Source organism: Barbatula barbatula, assembly GCF_947034865.1.
Source record: "Barbatula barbatula genome assembly, chromosome: 20".
Lineage (NCBI taxonomy): Eukaryota > Metazoa > Chordata > Actinopteri > Cypriniformes > Nemacheilidae > Barbatula > Barbatula barbatula.
In genome coordinates this window covers 13,509,285-13,529,008 of record NC_136783.1, presented here as the reverse complement: position 1 = coordinate 13,529,008, position 19,724 = coordinate 13,509,285, and the positions used below count along the sequence as shown (strand labels likewise).

The following is a 19,724-nucleotide window of genomic DNA, read 5'->3' as shown; positions in this document are numbered from 1 at the left end:
TGATTTTTATGCGTCGCTGCGTTGAAAGGGCAGATGATGAGAAACGTGTGTTGCGTTTAGTCTCCGTACGGTGATGTCAGAAGCAGCTATGGCTTATAGGCTTTGTCTGTGTGCTCGCAGGAATTCCGATTCGGAAATGAACGGCAAGGCGGGTGGAAAGGGCCCCTCGAACATAGCCAGCGAAACCAACAGTAATGCCAACAACGTCAGCATGGTTTCTGAGATGACCTCGGACCCCCAGAGCCACACACGGGTCAGTATATAGAATGTACAAGTAATAGATCCACCAAGAACGATTAAGAGATAAATAATTTTGTTGCAAAACTGGCATCCTCTATTTTTTTGCTTTCTGTGTTTCAATTCCACTTTCATGTTTCGATTGTACAGAGTATGTGCACATTTTTTATGTTATCATGCCAACACTCCTCTCCCCAGCAGGGCACACGCACGCCCAAAAGAGCCGCCACTTTCGGGAAGCGCTCCAATTCCATGCGCCGCAACCCCAACGCTGAGGTGACCCGTCAGGGCTGGCTTCACAAACAGGTACTGTTACTGTTTAAACATAAAACACATCTTCACCACACACAAACAAACTCACACCTTCACACAACCTGGAGACATATCTCTGTGAACTGCACTTATAACATTTGTCGACTGGTTTAATAATGTCTGGGCATATTAATGTAGTTGCAACGCCTCTTGTGTGATGCAGGCAAGCAGTGGAGTGAAACAGTGGAACAAGCGCTGGTTTGTGCTAACCGATAGATGTCTCTTCTACTATAAAGGTAAGATTGACGGTTATGCAGACTTTAAGTGCAGAGCTTGGGGTTTTGCTTAAACACTCTCTTGAGTTATCTCATATGGTTGTATGATTTGAAACAGGGCTGGAGAGTAACGCAATACACGTAACTTAGTTACATATTTAAAATACAAATATCATTGTATATCTGTATATCATAACAGTTACTTTTTAAATGGGTGGTAATCGAATTACAGTTACATCCGAAAAGTTATTACTTGGAATATTCATGGCATTATTTCATTTAAAGCTTATATTAACTGTGACGGGCAATTCATGTATCAGCAATCAGTGATTCTCTGACTCGGAGAACTGCAAAAGCATCCATAACTCATTGGTTTCATTCCCCTTGCAGAATATGCGAAATTTGAATAATTTTAACAAAATAAGAGCGATCTGGGTTCATAGAAATTGCATATACATTTTATTTAGTACGGTTCTGAACAAGCTATTTCACGCAATAGAAGTTTTTATGTACTCCATAACACAAACTGAGTGAATTTATACAAATTACCATGTACATTATTTTTACATATCCTTAAATTCTTAATGTCTGTGGTTACCTGTCAACGACTGTTTTCATGTTTTGTGATAGTTGTTTTGTTTCTTAGAATTGTGAGACCTATACACTCGCAATTGCGGACTATAATGCCCAATGTTAGAAAAAAAAAATTCTCAGAATGCGGGTTTGAGAAAACAATTCAGAAAGGTTCTTAAGTCAGAATTGCATGAAATAGACTCACTAGAAAAATGAAAAGTATCCTCCCCAGCCCTGATGATTTGAATGTATGTTTTAAAAAAACAGCATAAAACGGCATTTGAATGTAACCCTTGGCATTGTTTCACCAAAAAATACTGCGGTAGACACACAAGCTGTGTGTTGCCAATAATGAAGAAAAAAGAGACCAAATGGCAGTGAGTTTATTTATGCACTCATCAGTTATTTTCTTTTTAAAGGATCTAAACATCTTTTCAAAAGGCTAATATGCTTAACAATCAAAATGACATGACGTATTAAAGTTGATAGTTCTTCCCAAAATGAAAATTCTGTCATCATTTACTCAACCTCTTGTCATTTTAAAACTGTCTGGCTTTCTTTCTTCTGCAGATATTTTGAAGAACGCTTGTAACCGGACAGCAACGGCCCCCATTCACTTGTATTGGTTTTGTGTCTATACAGTAGAAGTGAATGCGTATCACCACCGTTCGGTTACCAACTTTCTTTAAAATATGTTTTTTTTTTGGGAAGAAATGACAAGAAGGTGAGTAAATGATGACAGAATTTTGATTTCACATAAGACACTTTAAGTCTAGTTTGAAGTAAATTGGCACGTTGCCATTTGGTTCCATATTAAAGTCTATTGTACAAATTGTGAATATGGTAATCATGGAGTATTGTGGTATTATAAAAATACCACAGAATTGTCATCTGACAACAAAACCCTTACAAATAAATACTGTGGTACTACCCATCAACATTCAGTGGTTTTGCTGCCTGCGTAGTGTTCTAGTATAATGCCGTTGTTTATTGAGTGCCAGAAATAGAGGATGTCATGTTTAGACATGTATTTGTTGTGTCTAGTGTGTTATTTCTCATGATCACTGTGATGTTGTCTTGACAGCTGCATGAGCTCAAGTTGTCATGGTAGCCTTCCGAGTTTCACATAAACCGAAAGTGTCCAGTTTGCGGTCTGCCTTCCAGCTGAGGCATATATAAGAGATTAGTAATTATGTTTGATTTGGTTTAGGGTAATTATACGCAATTACATTACTTTTCGATTTGCATATGTATTCAGCTAGTTGCCAATATAGAGACGAAATTAACGAAGCTTAGAGAAATTCCTTAAAATGCATCATGTTGGAGATCCCGGAAATTAAATTGTAACAAGCCCTTAATTATTTTTAATTTATACATGAAAATATTTGGTGTGTAGTGCTCAATGGAGAAGTCAGTGTAAATGGTGGAGTCATTATTTACTGTATAACCAGTATGTGCAGGATTATCTGTATTCCATGTCAATCAGAAGGAATGTCTTGAAAACATGTACGAAAATAATGATTTAATGCTTGGTGCTGTAGCATGTGTGTGAAGTGAATGAGTAAGTGAGTCATTCACACTGTGTGCTTTCACATCGATCACATTCATAGAAAGCCACATCTTTTATCCGTGTGACAAGAATATTTGACCGCTTGGCGTCTTCTTAAGATCAGCCGTGAAGGTCAGTCTACACACACAGAATCAACATCATCCAGAGGCATTGTGAGATAGAGGCAGCATGTGGTGGTGGAGGGACAGATGCTCTGTGCAACATAGTACAAAATGAATGTGGTTCTTAACGTTATTGTGAATAACACTCTAGTAGGAACTTCAGAGAGAATAGTTCACCCAGTAAATGTAATTTATAACATGATTTACTCACCCTCATGGCATCCTAGGTGGACATGTTTTCAGCCAAACACAATTTGAGTAACAGTAAATTAATATTTGATGTGAAGTTATATTTTGAGAACATTTAGCCAAGATAGGACACATTTAGACTTTGAACAGGAACATGACGGTGGGTAAATTACGGCATACATAATTTTTTTTTGAGTGAACTGTTCCTTTAGAGAGATACAGAAATACTCTATCACGCAAGCCAAGAATATTCTCAGTGTTAAATTAAGTCTTTTGTAGAAAGCCTGACTTCAGATTGAGTGGATTCGCATTAAAGTCCCTGTCAACCGGAAGTTGCGATCGTTTCAAAAATACATTCTTACAATGCAAATGTCTTAAGCATGTCAATGGTTCATTATTTATTATTAAGTCGGGAATTTAATCGGTCTGAAAAAACATTTATTATGTAACTATGTTTTCTTTGGGCTTACAGTTGTGGTTTCGGATTCAATGACTGTGTATCAATATGTGTGTTCTCAGACACTAGCTTCTGGTTTCAGTTTCTGTACAGTATACTAGTAGTTTATCATAGCAGACACAAATGTGTTTTGTGAGTCTGTAACTGCCAGTCATCCATGTAAAAACAGTTCGGTTTGCTTAGTGTTTGTGTTAGTAAGATGAATTGTTTTTCCTTCTGAAGAACCTCATGACTAAGATGAGAAAAATAGAGCTGCAGTTGTAGAAAAATAAAATAAAAATGTTCTAAAGATCACTTCTGTCCCCCGAAGACCTCCTTATCCTCTCAGGTTTCCCATCTGAGGGAATAACTGTAAGCACTTACTCCTTTGAACTTTTACCTTGCTACCGTGCTTGAGTTTATGAGTTCTTCTCCCTAAGGTATAAATCTTATGCTTTTGATATGGGGGAGAAGAGACGACTTCCCAGACCTGCTTGGATATGCATGTCAAGGGGGTTTGTGTGGGCAGGCTGTTTTTTGTTCTCAGAAAGTGAAATTATGGGCAGATTTGTCCTTTGTAACCGTGAACCTTTGGCTGCATGCTTTGATGTAAACACGACAGTTTGCAAAAACCCAGAGCTTTGCATGTGGCTAGCGTGTATATGCGTGAGATGTGTGTTTACAGTAGAGAGTGTTTACTATTGGTTTGGTCTTGTAAACGGTATCATGTGAGTATCACCAGCACCTTTATTGGTCATTTTATGGCTTTTTTCTTAAATCATACTCGTAATGCAGAATAGCCTGTACATTTCTGACTCATTAGAACTCTATTAGCCTATCACATTAGATCATAAAATCTTCCCAACCTGGCCTGCAATCTAATCGTAACTTTGGGAACATCTGTGCATATGTCAACCCTGAGGAAGAGGTAGACGGTAATGGGTTTTGGCTTTATGGAAGCTTTCTACGTGCAGCAATGTAGCTTTAATTACATCGGTGGATGCAGCAAAGCCTGTGGGGCCTTGTGATTTAACCCTGTTGAATTATTCCACATTTCTCTCTATAATTACTTTACACTGCCTCTTCATTCCCCACATATATATATATATATATATATATATATATGTCAAGTAGCATAAAAACACGTCCTCTAAGCATGATCCCAACTTTTTTCCCCTCAGTGGAACCACCCAGTGCTAAATTCTTGAATTCTCTGAATATGGTTTTCTTCTTGAAGAATGATGCAGTCGGAGTTATAATACCACGTATCGTTTTACTTCCAAGCGGTAGAATGGGAGTGAATGCGAGTTGACTTTTTGAAGCTCCAAAAAGTGCATCCATCGATCAAAGAACTGCCAGACACGTTTCTGCCATGCGTTTGTTTAAGAGAAATATCCATATTGACAGCAATGCGCTTGAATCAGATGCTTGTTTTTCCGGAAAATGGCGGTGACGAAAGCTCCCACCAGAGTAGACACTATCCTATTGGAGGAAAATGTAGCGTTCGTCACCAAAACTGACACACCTGCGTCATCTGCCGGAAAAACAAGGTGATACGTGGTATTATAACTCTGATACGTGGTATTATAACTCTGACTGCATTATCCTTCAAGAAGAAACCCATATTCAGTCAGGCTGCCTTGAGGGTGAGTAAAACACAGGGAAATTTCTATTTGGTGGTGAAATATCCCTTAAATAAGCATCCTTAAAGGGACAGTTCAGCCAAAAATGAAAATAAAAAATAAAGTTGTTCCAAACCATTTTTTTGTTCTGTTAAATACAAAAGAAGATATTTTGAAAAATGTGGGATACCAAACCGTTGGGGCATCATTAACTACCATATTACCTTTTCCTAAAATGGTAGTCAATAGTGCCCAAGAACTGTTTGGTTACAAGCATTCTTGCAAATATATTTCTTCGTGTTCAACAGAACAACAAATGTATACATGTTTGTAACAACTTGAGAGCAAATAAATCAAGGCAGAATTAAATTCATTAAATTAATGATTCTTTAGAAGGTAGCAAGGCAGCTCACTAGGCAGTTCACATCTTAAGTTATGCTTTACAATATTGACGAGTGACTTAAAGAGTCCCAGTCAGCCGTGCAACAAACACGCTCCAGGAAGTTTCTTTCCCTCTACTGGGTTGAGGAGGTCATTCTTTTAAAACATCACATCAGCACAACTCTATGACTGGATGTATCCCGTACGTCTCCGCGGCTGCCCTTAATGTCTCATGGCATTTTGTTTGTTGGCACAACACCCCTTGTCCTCTTATCACTCGGCATCCATCTACCCAGCTGTGATGTGCAAAAGAGCTGGAAAATGTGTGACAGAGCAATTTAATGCCTCAATTGATATTCTAAACGCAGGGAAACGATGAAGAATGGCCCGCTGTTGTTGTCCCTGCAGATATCGGAGCCATATGTCAAGAATGAGGAAGAGAGGGGAAGAGGCAGATCATGAAACTTGGAAGAAATTATTATAAATCTTGGTTCTTGCTAATGATTAGCAGTGTATGTTTTACATAAATTAGCAATATGTACTGCTTATTCCTCCATAACACAGAATAAGCTCAAATAAAGGGTTAAACCTCATGGTTGGAACATTTTAAAATGAAGGCCTTCCTTATTTGGCTAAGAGATGTTCTTGTGATAACAATTCAATTACCCAATCAGATTTGACGGATATACTTACAGTTAAAGGGATAGTACATCCAAAAATTTAGGAGATTACTCTCCCTCATGACATTCCAAACCTGTATGACTTTCTTTCTTCTACAGAACACAAAGATAAGAACGATCAGTTAACAAATTACATTGGCCGCTATTGACTTGACATTGATTGTACACAAAACTACTGAAACATTTCTCAAAATATCTTATACACAATAGTCACTTTCAGCCCTGCTGAAAAAAACCCCAATAAAACCATGTCCAAAACACAATAGAAAATCGAATGTTTTTAATGGCTATAATGGGAATTGTAATGGTTTTAATGGAAACAAATGTGTCTACTGGTACATGACAGATTGTGTTGTTTGTTATTCACACCTGTTATTTCACTCTGATGTAAGGGATCAGCTATGGTAGGGTTTGGGTAGGGGAAAGGGTTTTACTAAAGAAATGCCAACTCATGTTGACCAAGAAACATTTCAAACTCAGCCAAATCAATCCGAGCACATACAGTAACATGTAAATATTCCCTTTGCTTTTATATTGACATGTAAACACAGTTGTGAGTTTTACTGCATGTAACAGTGAATTGAAAAATGATCCATCGAGGAAAATATGTTGGGCGGGGATGAAGTGATATTATCTTTAAACTGACTGACACATAGTTTTAGAGGTAAGATGGACATAATATGGTTAATTTTGTACACACACCAAGCGCTTGAATCACATATTTCAAATTGAGAAAACCAAATATGATAAAATTGCCATTGACAAATTAATAGTGGTCAATTTATGCCGTCTCTCGATTTAGTTTGTGAAAATATGTGGCATATTTTGTCAGCTGTGGCAATGACAGAAATACTGTACATTTCTTATTCAGGATTCTTTTTGTTTACCAGCAACCTTTTTTGTTTACAGAACAATAGATTCTAATTGGTTGTTCATTGCAGGTAGAGCTGGCTGAGAGCCAGAATTCTTGCAGCACTGAGTCATGGAGGGTTGATAGCTATCTCTCTCTCTCTCGCACGCTCTCTGTCTCTCTATCTATGCTCTGCCCACTTCTATTCAGCACAAACATAACCTGCACTACCCCTCCCACTTCTCTCTCTCTCCCTCATTCACACACACAGCGCTGTCAGAGCACATACAATACGCGGGCGAGCTCAGTGCATTTCCCCGGCAGCAGGGGTTCGACACATGAGAACACTGGATCTGCTTGCTTCTATTCCGATAAAAATTTAACGACGTGCTTTATTATTTAATCAGCCCGAGCCTTCCTCTCTCGACCGCGCACGGCTGATCTCAGAGTACACGGCTGTTCTTTATGCTGGAATAAAATTGATTTCTATTGTGGTATTTACCTGCAGTTTAGCTGGAGTTTGCTTTTTCACTACCGCTGCCCATCATTACCAGCATAGAAGAACACTGTTGGACTTTTCTCATCAAAGATCGCATTTGTATAATCTAGGTCGGAGTGATGTGTTTTGAATGTTGTTCTCTCAATCTGCTTATTTTTTTGACACTGTCAAAAATGTTTATGTGTTTGTTTGTTCCAGACGAGAAAGAAGAAGGGGTCTTGGGTAGCCTCCCTCTTCTCAGCTTCAAGATTGGACACCTCCAGCAATTGGACAACATCAACCGCAAATTTGCCTTTAAGGTTGGTGAGTTGTTTGGGTACGTGCTGTTGTGACAGTAGAGGGAATGGGTAACAGGTTAACAGGATATTTAATGTCAGGGTACCCGGGCATCTTGCGATTCTTGTAAAGTGAGAGCAGTTTGAAGATTGTATTGGTTAAGATTAAATATCAGTAGCTGTTTCTCAGTCAAAACCAACGATTGCACAAACGCACACACACAAAGTGGACTTTGCATCTACTCATGTTCCTGAGTGTGTTTGTTTATACACTATGTGCCAGAAGGGCAAACAAAATGCCAGATTATTAACGCGATTCCAGGTGGCTTGGTTCGAGCACACAGATCTTTAATCTGTGGGTATACAAATGTCAGGGTTCAAAGGACATTTTCAAATAAAGAACAAATGTTACATAACAAATTATAACATCAAGGTAACAAATTGAGCTTAATGGGCTTCATTTCATTGAGAAAATTTCCCTTTTGACACTATGGACGTGAGCTGGCATGATCTCCATAACATGATGATCCAGTTTATTTCAGCATGCATTCCCAATTGGAAATATGGAAATCTAAGCTTTTATTCAAATTTTATCACAAAGTGTTCTTATTTCACATTATAACCTTTTCTTGTTTTTTTATTTTGTACAAAATCGTTACCTTTTAAAAATCTATATCTTTCTATATTTTCAATATGGTCTCAGATTAAGAGACCCCGCTCTTGTCATCTTCATTCTAAACAGACTATACCGTGCATTGTATGCAAATGAAGTATCTGTGCTACTGTATGTTTATTTTCCAACATGACTTTAAATAATCCACATCCCTAGAAAGATGTTCCCACTGAGCACCACGTTGCTATTGAACTCTGAAAGGCCGTTGTTGTGATGATGTTTTCGCTTGGCCTGCATGTGAGGCTGTATTAGATTAGACAGGGTGTATTCTGGGTAGTACTTGAACTGCGCACAGGAGAGGTGTTTTGAAGTGTGTTTATTACTATTTCAAACAGTAGGCCTGCTTTCTCCATGTGTGGGAATGTGAGACCCGTTCTATGTTTACATCTTTTGCCTCTGGCACCGTGGAGCACCTCAGGGCTGGGCTGAAGACAGTCATGTCTATGCAGGCCTTGTTAGGTTTCTAGCAAAACGGCTTGTTTAACACCTGCCTTTTTAAAATTAAAATATAATAGAGGTATGCAGTAGAGGAGACGTTGATGACCTTTGACACTAGTTCAAAACGATCAGGTAGATTATGTTTTGCCTTTATTTGAGCCGTTTAAAGATTTCTGATCATTTAAAATATCGTTACATAATATTTATTGTATGTATTTATTTATAATTCTATTTAGTTAAATAAAATAATAATTATTTATGATTATTATTAGTAGTAGTAGAAGTATTATTTTTATATTAATATAGTGTAAGTTCATTTTAAAGTATCCGTTAAAGAAGTGTTCCGGTCTATTTGTTTGACTGTGAGATCACGTTTATTTAAAAACTTTGGTTTCACACTTCTGGTTCTAAATTTCATCCCCCGTGGACATATCTAAAGAGAAAGACTTCAATAAAACCTCTTAACACCCATCCACGTGTTCAGGAAAACATATCCAAACTCGTTCAATGTTCTCTTCTACAAAAGAAAGGCTATTAGATACTCTCATGATATACATGCCCAACAAAAATAACTCACTGTAGTCACTATAAAACTGTGGTCTCTTGAATCTTCACCCAGAGGCAGAAGGTGTACTATGTATACTTTAAATATCACAGCCCCCTGTGTCACAGTTTCGGTCCAAAGTCTCATCGACACACTGTGTTTTTTTATGACAAGTGTGACGAAAGTCATGAAAGCATCATGTGTGTCTCTAATATAATGTATGTCTCTAAGAATTAACTCATTAAGTACATGACTGGGTGTTAATAATTAAGCGGGAAACGCTGAGGCGTGTTTGTTGTGTGTGCACATGCACAAGAAAGGAGGAGAGAGAGAGAGAGAGAGACAGAGAGGGGTGTGTTTAGTCAGCCGTTCTATAACCTGCTCTATGACACTGAAATGTTACATGTATCATGTTCCCTTCACAAAAGAGACAGAAACTGCTGTGACCCAGTGCATCTTGCCCAGGGTTTCTGTATTCAGTTGCTTCACCTTGATGTAATGCCACTTCTTTTATGAAATCCTCCTAAGTTGTGCCAAGATCAGAACTGGTGTTTGGCCTCAGGGTGCGGGATAATTCTCCTGTTTCACAGAGGGGAGTCTTATATTTTCTAGCTCTACATTGTTAGGCTTTATACTGTACCTGTATGTGTTACAGTATCTAAATCTGACGATCCCTCCAAAATGTAGAAATATGCTTAATCTTTTCTTTCACCCCCTCTCACTTATTCACATGTCCCATTATAGAGTGTCTGAAATATTAATAAACGCTGGTTGTATAACTACCGTGGATTTTTATTCCCGTTATTTTTCTTCTTCTGAGAGCTGAATTTAAGAAACTTGAAAGATCAGTTGGCAAGTCTGCCACCATCAAACTCACAGCTGAGAAATTGTCAGTCCTCGACAGCTGATCCAGGGACAGAACCAGGCCTGTTTTCAAATCTTCTGGGATGTTCAAGTTAGGCGGCTTTGTAATTCATTCTCAAAGATACTTTTCCTTGTTGTAGGTGGAATTAAAGATTAAATAAGCGTTCTTTGTAGCCAATAAGGAAGAGCTGTTGATGGATTTTTGGACCAAACCTCAAACCACCTGGTCTCAACCATCTCCTGAGTTCTCTCCAAAACTTATTTCACCTCAATAGTGCTAGTCCTTGGTAGGGTTGTGCAAATAAATTTACATTTTTTATTAAGTTGAAGTGTTACATTTACACATTATTTATTTGTTAACAATTTGTCTATTTGTTTACTTTTCCACAATCTTAAAGGGATAGATTTTTATTTCTGTGTATCTTGCTAAATTGTAATCTGTTTTAAACAAAACCCTGTTAGTAGAAAGCGGCTTCCATTGAATTCTTCAGTTTTATGTACTAATTCCTTTGTCCACACATGAGGGAGCGAGGCATCTCCCTTAGAGACATGTGGATTCTCAGAACAGTTAGACGTCATCCGGAAAGAGAGCGTGTGTGTGCAAAATACAGGGGTAGAAAGAGCTTATTTCTGTGACACCTGGTCATCAAAAGTTGCTGCAATCATTCATTTGGCCGTCCTCCACCATATTTTTGCTGTAGTTTGGCTCGTGCTGTTGACTGCTTGTCAACATGTTGTAGAACATCAGATTGCAGCTGCGGCCGCAACCTCTCTGTTTTATCGCATGCATATCTCCCAGCTGTTTGTCTGTAGCCAGCTGAGTTGAGAGCACACTGCATGTTTGACAGCTGGGATGGCAATTTTGTGAGCTTTAGGACATTTTAAGCAAGTATAGCATGAACATCACATGGCCGAACAACTACCGGTGTCATGTACTCTAAAAGAGAGAGACAGACAGAATGACAGAGGCAGAGAGACGGGATAGCAGAGGGCTGTCATTTCCATACCTGCTGAAGCCTGACTGTCTGCTTCCTCCTCACAGACTAAAGGCAGGGAATTGCCTTGTTTCTCTCTGTTTACATTGAACTGCTGTGGGCGTTGGCACCTGCTGTCCAGCCTAACATGTCCCACATAATGTCTGTCTTTCAGATGGGCTACTGTTTGATTTAACAGGTGGAGACAGCTGGACTGCTCACCCTTTGAGCTTTTTCAATCCAGATAAAACTCAAAATGATTATTTTGCCTTACACTGGAGCATTATAAAGGAAAATATTGTGTCCACATAACTGTTTATTTATGTAATGGCAATTTCGTGTAATTAAACATCCTTTAAAGGGATACTCCACCTAAAAATGTTAGCAAGTGAGATTTCTGGGGTAGACATAAAATGGTAGTCAAAGGTGCCCCAAAAGTATTTATAAAATAAGTTCCTAAATTATATAAAATCTTCTTTTGTATTTGCAGAGAATTTAGCAAAGATTTTCCTTTTTAAAAGAGAATATTGGGTATATATCTTATATTGGGTTTGTATTTCATAAATGGATAGTTCACAAAAATGACAATGGTGCCATCATTTCAAAGCAGTATTTCTTGTTATGTGGAATACAAAAAGCTATTTTGAAGAATGTGTAAACCAAACAGTTCTAGGGCACCATGGTATAATTTTCCTAGTCAATAGTCAATAGTGCCCAGAAATGTTTTTCGTTTTTTCTAAATATTTTTATTTGCCATTATATTTTTTTATAAATGCCAAATGCATAAATGTAATGTAAATGCATACTCAAAGAAATAACCTGCTCCGTCTTTCATTGTGGCCTGTTAAAATAAATGTTGCCGTAACTGAGACCCACCAAGCAGTCAGATTAACAACAAATGGAATAATTTATAGATTAATATAGTCTATAGCATTAACATTCCTATCTTCCATCACTATATGATCATTTACTGTAGCTAATGGCACCCAGGTCGCACCTCTGTTTCGGTGCCATGGGAGACGGAGTGCTCTTGGCACCGTGAAAGACATCACAACAAACTCAGATTACAGTGAGCTCTGTGCAGCTTGACCTTCTTTTATGTGCTATCAAATAAAAGGCCAATTGAACATCAGGTTTATCAGATCATCTGTCAGTCTGGTGAGTTGCCAGTAAGCAGGTGCACCAAAGCATCCTTCTATTTTTCCTAAGATTGTTCCCTTAGGCTAGTTCATCTCTGCTATATACAGTAGCTTCACTGTGGTGAAGTGCTTGGGTTAATGGTCTTCTGAAAGACTATGATTGAGGTATATGTGAGAAATTCCACCGTCCTGAGAGAACCACTATCTATGAAATTCCTCTTCGCAGACCGATGATAACAGATGTTTTCAATTAGGTCATAATTAAGCCTTGTCTAAATATAGCCCTGACACACTATGTGATGAGAGCTTGTGACGTCCCCGCGGCTCTTGGTATTTTCGGCTCTGGTTTGTAAAGAATAGAAGAATGTGCCTTTGTTTGGATAAAACAGGTAGTTAGAGGAGGTACTTTAAAGATATCAGACTCTTACATGTGACGCCACTGTAAACTCAAATGTCTGATCTAGACCTTAACCGCGTCTCCAAGATACACTTGAGTTCAGGATACTATTTCAGCCCACTTTTGTAAAGGTGATTTGCAATGCATTGAAGTCTCACAAAAACATGTTGTGTTTACTAGCGTTCCTGGTTGATTTAAGGAAAGTCTTCTGGGCACAGTTGTAGTTTCTACACTGTAAAACAATCGGAAATTTGCTGGCAGCTGGGCGCCAGAAATATTCAGTAAAATAGTTTTCTGAAATTTTCTTGTAAATGAAATGAATATTTTTCTGCAATTTGACTGTTTTTGACCGTAAATAGTAATTTACATATAAAAACAGGACTATACTGTAAAAATAATAGTTTTTTCTTTTAAAATCACGTTTTTGACCGTGTTTCAAAAACATGTGAAAAATCTGATAAAAATGATTCTGTCTCATTCTGTAAAATAGTTTTTTTACAGTGTAAGATTGTCTAGTTTTTACATCTTGAATAACTCTACACTGTTTGGTTCTTGTAAGATTGCATAACTAAGACTAAGACTCATTAAACTAGTGACAAATTGGTCTCGCTTCAGTGTGAATGTATAATTTGTCATGCTCATGCAACAATTCACTGCGATACTTCTCACGTACTAATAATCCAGAGAGAAACAAAGCGTCCTCTGTTAAATGAAATGCAGATAGAAAGTACAAATTTTGCCAAACCCTCAAATGAATCAATAGTAAGGGAGTGTTTGACAGTTTCCTAAGGGAGAGGTTTTATTAAAGCAAGAAAGCCTTTCTCTTGGCAGGTACAAAGGTAAGACTTGTGATAGCATGGCAGGTTTTTCTGGGCCAGACATCTGTAAGTCGAGAAAGCTCCACAATGCGAACGACCGGTCTGTTTTGATCTTGTTTCCTGTGACATCAAATGCCTGTTTCGGTTTGTTTGGAATTGTGAGCGCACATACAACATGCAGTCTACTTAGTGAACGACCAGGAATTGAGGACGATTCAATTTGGGAATGAATATGAACACTTTTAATTAGGTTAATTTAGTTTATGCGGTCTTGTTATGCAGGTAAATTGGAGTCATTTTGATTAAGTCTCATTAGATGTGTTTGCATAATGAAGCTCAGAGGACTGGCCAAGTGTGCTTGACATTTTACATGACAGATTCAAATATTCTGCATATTAGTGTAGATTTAAACAAATCCTGTTCTTCAAGTTTCATATGTTGCATTTTTGTCTTTATTCAGAATCATTTGTTTCTTGATGGTCTGTAAGGAAGGTCCGTCTATTAAATATTCGATTGCATGAAACTAATGTTGGCACACCTTCAGATCATTATTCAAGATCATTTGTGAAGATTAGCAAAACATTATTTTTAAACTTATCATTATTACTGGTTTCAGTGATTGTCCGATTTCATAATGCATAACACACCCTCTCCATTCACAAGAACCTGCTGTGCATGGGACGGTGTTTCTCCACCTGCCTGTGAAACTCATTGTGTGTGAATTCTTGTGTGTGTGGGCTCTTCGCATTGTTAGGCTGGTTTAGAATCAGAGGTCAAGACTTTTAACGTATCATTAAAGAAGTAGGGAGTAAATGTGAGTTTCCATTGTCATTTTTTATTCCTACTATATGGAAAGTCAATGGGGGTAAATTTTGAAGTGAACTACTTCTTAAAGCTAGACTTGCAGGGTGAGTGAGCTTACCTGAGATTTTTCAGATGCTTTTAACTTAAAACAGTCAATTCTGGCATAGCAATGCTTTTATTGTGTATGATATTTTAAGTCTTTTATACTGTTATATTTATACCTTGTATTTCATAGAAATCTTATATTATGCTACTTTATTGTGTGGATGCAAACTCCAAATAATTCTAGGTTGCCCCCATGTGTACTAATGTGGAACAGCAGTGTCCAAGTTTGTATAAACAGACAATTTTTTTACTGCCCTTTAGGTATACTTAGTTATCTGTGTGCATCATATAATGGCTGCTGAATTGTAATCAAAATGCTACATAACAGAGCAAAGTCACATTCCTAACTGCTGTCTTTCCAGAATATCAATGCACAATGTTGAGCACTCACTAAATCTGATGTTAACTGCATCTAGTTCACATCTAACTGGTTAGATTATTCTAAAGCTGACCATCATATCTGACCCAGTCACCTTCATGTAATCTTTTCTCCTCCGTTCCCAATAACCCCACCACCCCCACCTATCTCTGAGGATCCATGAGTGATTTGACCTCCAATGTGCAGATGAACCCTTTTAGTAGGTAATTTAGAGCACCTCTGTTTTCTTCTTAAACTGCATGACTCCAGGTAAATAGATCAGACTCATGTGGTTTTGTCCTTAACATAAATCACATTCATAAAAAAAACCAAGAATGACAAAATCTGTATATTAGCCTCAATAGAATGTCAAGTTTTAAATGATATATAATAGTCTTCTACAGTACATAGAGTATCTTACCTGTTAGTTTCTTCATTAGAACAAGTTAGAATTAGAACTTGTGAGTCTGGTTTTGCATGTCCTATTCAAACCTTCTTTAGCTCAGCATTATAAAAATAAATTAGACTGCATCTGAAACTGAAGACATCTGACCAAGATTGTAATCGATAATGAATATGATATTAGATAAAGATGATGTCATAACATGTTAATGCATGTTAATGCTTGCATTCCACACATCTTTATGTCTTAAGCTTAAAATTACATTTATCTCACACAGTTTCCATTTTTGCATTCATACTTGTCTTTCACAGACAAACTGTTATTTAACTGCAAATTCAAATTTTTATACTGTTGCACCTCGAATGTGCTTTTGCATGTGCTGTATTGGGCCTGTTTTGCATGATTTGTTTTCCGCGGGGTTGCAGGCGTGTGACTGTAGAACACTTCAGTGATGTTTCTCTCTTTGTTTCTGTTGCAGGTGTGGTGTGAAACAGAGGAAGACGACGAAGAGGAGAATGAGGATTTAAAAGGCAGTATTGCGTTCTGTTTGCAGGTAGAGCACGCAGGCACGCGAACGTATTACTTCAGTGCAGACAGCCATAAGGAGCAAGAGGAGTGGATCCAAGCCATGAGTGACGCTGCCAGAGTCAAGGTCGAGACCAGGTAAAGACATACACACTATGCACCCTGTTCTGAATTAAAGATCCACTGAAGTACCCTACAATTTGCAACTTTGTTTCATGCATTGAGGTTAATGCATCAATAACATAAAATAAGGGTGGGACATATTGAAACATACTGTTTCTTAGAGAACTTTTGATTGGTCAGATGGATGAGAAGCTGAAGTACAGAATGATGTCATAAAAATTCATTTTGGTGGAAGTGAAAGACTGTAGGTTAATATCATCTAAATGTACATTTTGTTAATGTTTTGGATCGCTCTAGTTTATAGATATTCTTCAATATTGATTTCATGGGGATATTAACACTGGTGTAATGGTGATAATGGCTGATAATCTCTGAAATACACAGAAATGCACTCAAGGTGCAAAATTGACTTATTTGATCTAAAAGCATTGCTGTGTTCTGTAAAAACATCTCACAGATGTTTCAGCTTTCTTTCTCTTTCCCGCTGTCCTGCAGAAATAAATCCGAGCCTTATCCGGCAGCAGACCAAAACGACATGGTAGCAAAAAGTCTCGAACCCAACACTCACGCCGAGAACAACGGCCAAAGGCCACACCCCCATGAACCTGTCAATCACGATCTCAACGGACTTGAGACCAGAGACACCATGCCCACCACTCCGGCTACCCTGAATATAGAGGGCAGGGTAGGGGAGAAAGGAGGCTTGTCGCCCCATCAACCCAACGGATGGGGTAACTACGGTCCTCCAAATGGTTCAAGATATCAGTCCCGGGAGAACGTGAGGGACGTACGAGCGCCTCACGAGGAGAACGTGGTGATGCGGAGAGGCTTTGTGCCTAGGACGGCACCGGAGAGAGTTGCTCAGAGAAAGAGCTCTATGACTCAGCTGCAGCAGTGGGTGAACCAGCGCAGGGTCATGGGGCCTATGGATGACGGGCGCAGGTGAGAAAAACAGATTTGGGATTGAACTAGGGCTGTCAAATGATTAATCGCGATCGATCGCATCCAGAATAAAAGATTGTGTTTACAAAATATATGTACATATTAATTTTGAAATGATAAACAGATACATGTACATTTTTACATATTTAGAAATATTTACATGTATTTATTTATAATAAAACAATAGATAATTAAAATGATATAAAAATGTTTCTTAATTTTTATAGTTTATACATTTTTCTCAAATATATGCATTTGCAGTATGTGTATGTTTTTGTAAATGCAAAATTAATCTGCACTGTACACAGACATATTTTATGTAAACACAAACTTTAATTCCAGATGCGATTAATCGTTTCACAGCCCTAGATTGAACGTATGCAGTGACATCACATCATAATATTTTCCTACTTCTTAGTCCATCCAGGTATTACACAGTACACCGTGGTATGTCACCGGATTACAGTGTATATGGCGGACCTCAATATGTAGAGGAATATCCCCTCTACCCACCCGGTGTCCGCCCTGAGAGCATCTGCTCCATGTCGGCTGCGTACGATCGACCGCCCCCTCACTGGAATATGGAGGAGAGAAGGCGATCATTACGAGACGGACCCCTATATGGACAACCTCGAGACCCTCAGTGGATGATGGGACCCCAGGGCCCCCATCCTGGCTATTACTCCCAAGTGGATTCAGCACAGAACTCCATGCGACGCCTCTCCATTCAGCCACGTTCACGGTCCGTTCCCCGCTCGCCTTCTACTTCTTCTGGAGGACCGTACTCTCCACATAGCTTTGCCTCACCCGCCCGATCGCCCAGCACCAGGTTCGATCGAGCGCCCAGCCGAATGAGAGATGATGGTATATACGCTGATCCCTCGGTTTACGGCTTGCGCAGGTCAATCAGCTCACCTAAGGTAAAGAACTAGTCGCTAATCATCCGTGACATTTTAACATCAATGGATATTTTTTACCTGACTTATTTTATAATGTGATGTCTGACCACCCTTAAAACTATGTTAGAAAATGTGGGCGGAGACTAAATGACAGTAATCGTTTCTTGTTCCAGTATGAATTTCCTGGAGATCGCCGCTCATACAGTCAAGGAATGCACAACTATAATTACCCAGCATCCCCCTCTCTCCATAGTAAAATGGTAAGTTAAAGCTTTTCAACTTTTGTGCATGTGTTTAGCATAAACCGCTAAATAACAGCCGTGCAAATCATGTGACACTTCTAATTAAATGAATGATGGCAACTGGTCTGTCTGTGCTTCCACACGTGTATGAGCGTAACACACTACACTTCACTGTGATAATCGATGTTATGATCAGCTTGTGTGTGCGTCCTCTCATGTGTTTTGCTCTCTGTCTCGCCGTCTGGTGCTTTGCGGGTGTGTTTGTGCTGTATGCTGCCGGGTTTGCTGGACTTTGCTGTTGCTTCACTGCACACAGGAGGACATTTTAGACCTGCAACTTCAGAGGAACTTGGAGTACATAGATCAGCAGGTAGGAGGCTTAATCTAACAAGCACTAATGCATTTCTATGCTGAAGGCGTGTGTTTGCTCCGTTTCAAAACCTGGTGAGGTGATATTTCAGGTTAGGCACTAGACTCTAAATTGAGGGTTACAAACTGGTGTCCGAGGACCCCCAGGGGTCACAAACACAAAAAATTATTCTGTGGGCTTAGTAAATGGGAGCTGTCACAAAAATAAACGGCTATATTAACTTAAAAAATATATTATTTTAGTGGGACAAATTAAATAATTATAATTATTACATACAGAGAAGTTATGTTAAAAAATGGGCCGTTATGAATAAGACTGTAGCAAATAAACAAATAAATTAGTTTGATTTAAATAAAAGATCTGATTAAAATATCAATAAAATGTATTAATCTCTAAAATGTATTAGAATTGTTTATTAATAAATTTATTAAATACATTTAATTATTTTTATATTTAACAGTACATTACATTACAACAGAAGAAAATAATGATGTAAGATAATGTTAAACTTAATTTTTGATGTATCATGTAGAAAATTAATTGTGATGCTTTTATGCAGTATAAAACATTTTGATTTGACAAAGTAGCACCTTTGTACAGTAGGTCAAAGTGACACGAATACGGACAAAAATGCACCTTCAATGCAATATAAGATGCTTTGGATCAAAGTGGTTTAAAATACATTCAAGTAAAAGCACTGTAGCGCATTACTGTAGTTTTTAAACAGTGCTTTTGAAAACCCTAAAGGACGTGAGGTAATGCAGAACAAACTGACTGATGTTTGGATGGCCACATCAAGACATAACAAACAACCACATCCTAAATGTAGTCATGGTCCTCTCACACATTTTATAAAGCACCCACTCCTCCTACATTCACTGTCTCTCTTTCCTCGCTGTCTCCTCTCTGTGTTAGTTATTTTATTAAGCATGTCGAAATAGGTCAAATAAGGCTATCAGGAAATAATGTTATGTCAAAGTCAATATGCCATATTTAGATTCAGCTGAATGATGGTGTGTTCTGCCTCAGATGACAGAGAGTGGTCACCTTATCGGCATGGTAGCCAGAATGGTTGAACGTTCTTCTCCTCGATCAAAGATATATTCTCAAGTAAGAAAGACGCAAGTCTTCTGGGAAGGCAGGCTGCTGTTTTGTTGCTCAACAAC

At 38.3% G+C, this 19,724-nt stretch overlaps 1 protein-coding gene across 14 annotated transcripts in view; it reads left to right on the top strand.

The window, feature by feature from the left end:
• Positions 1 to 19,724, top strand: part of plekha6 (pleckstrin homology domain containing, family A member 6) — a 59,686-nt gene that overhangs the window by 26,349 nt on the left and 13,613 nt on the right. For 4 of the 14 annotated variants that reach the window (XM_079483262.1, XM_079483261.1, XM_079483260.1 and 1 more), the window contains exons 3-12: positions 121 to 253; positions 436 to 543; positions 713 to 785; positions 7,864 to 7,964; positions 15,936 to 16,120; positions 16,601 to 17,047; positions 17,466 to 17,967; positions 18,120 to 18,206; positions 18,505 to 18,558; positions 19,588 to 19,668. In XM_079483262.1, coding sequence (XP_079339388.1) covers positions 121 to 253; positions 436 to 543; positions 713 to 785; positions 7,864 to 7,964; positions 15,936 to 16,120; positions 16,601 to 17,047; positions 17,466 to 17,967; positions 18,120 to 18,206; positions 18,505 to 18,558; positions 19,588 to 19,668 — 1,771 coding nt within the window. Of the gene's footprint in view, positions 1 to 120; positions 254 to 435; positions 544 to 712; positions 786 to 7,863; positions 7,969 to 15,935; positions 16,121 to 16,600; positions 17,048 to 17,465; positions 17,968 to 18,119; positions 18,207 to 18,504; positions 18,559 to 19,587; positions 19,669 to 19,724 lie in introns of all 14 variants that reach the window. The other 10 variants (XM_079483257.1, XM_079483266.1, XM_079483264.1 and 7 more) reach the window with 7 other exon arrangements.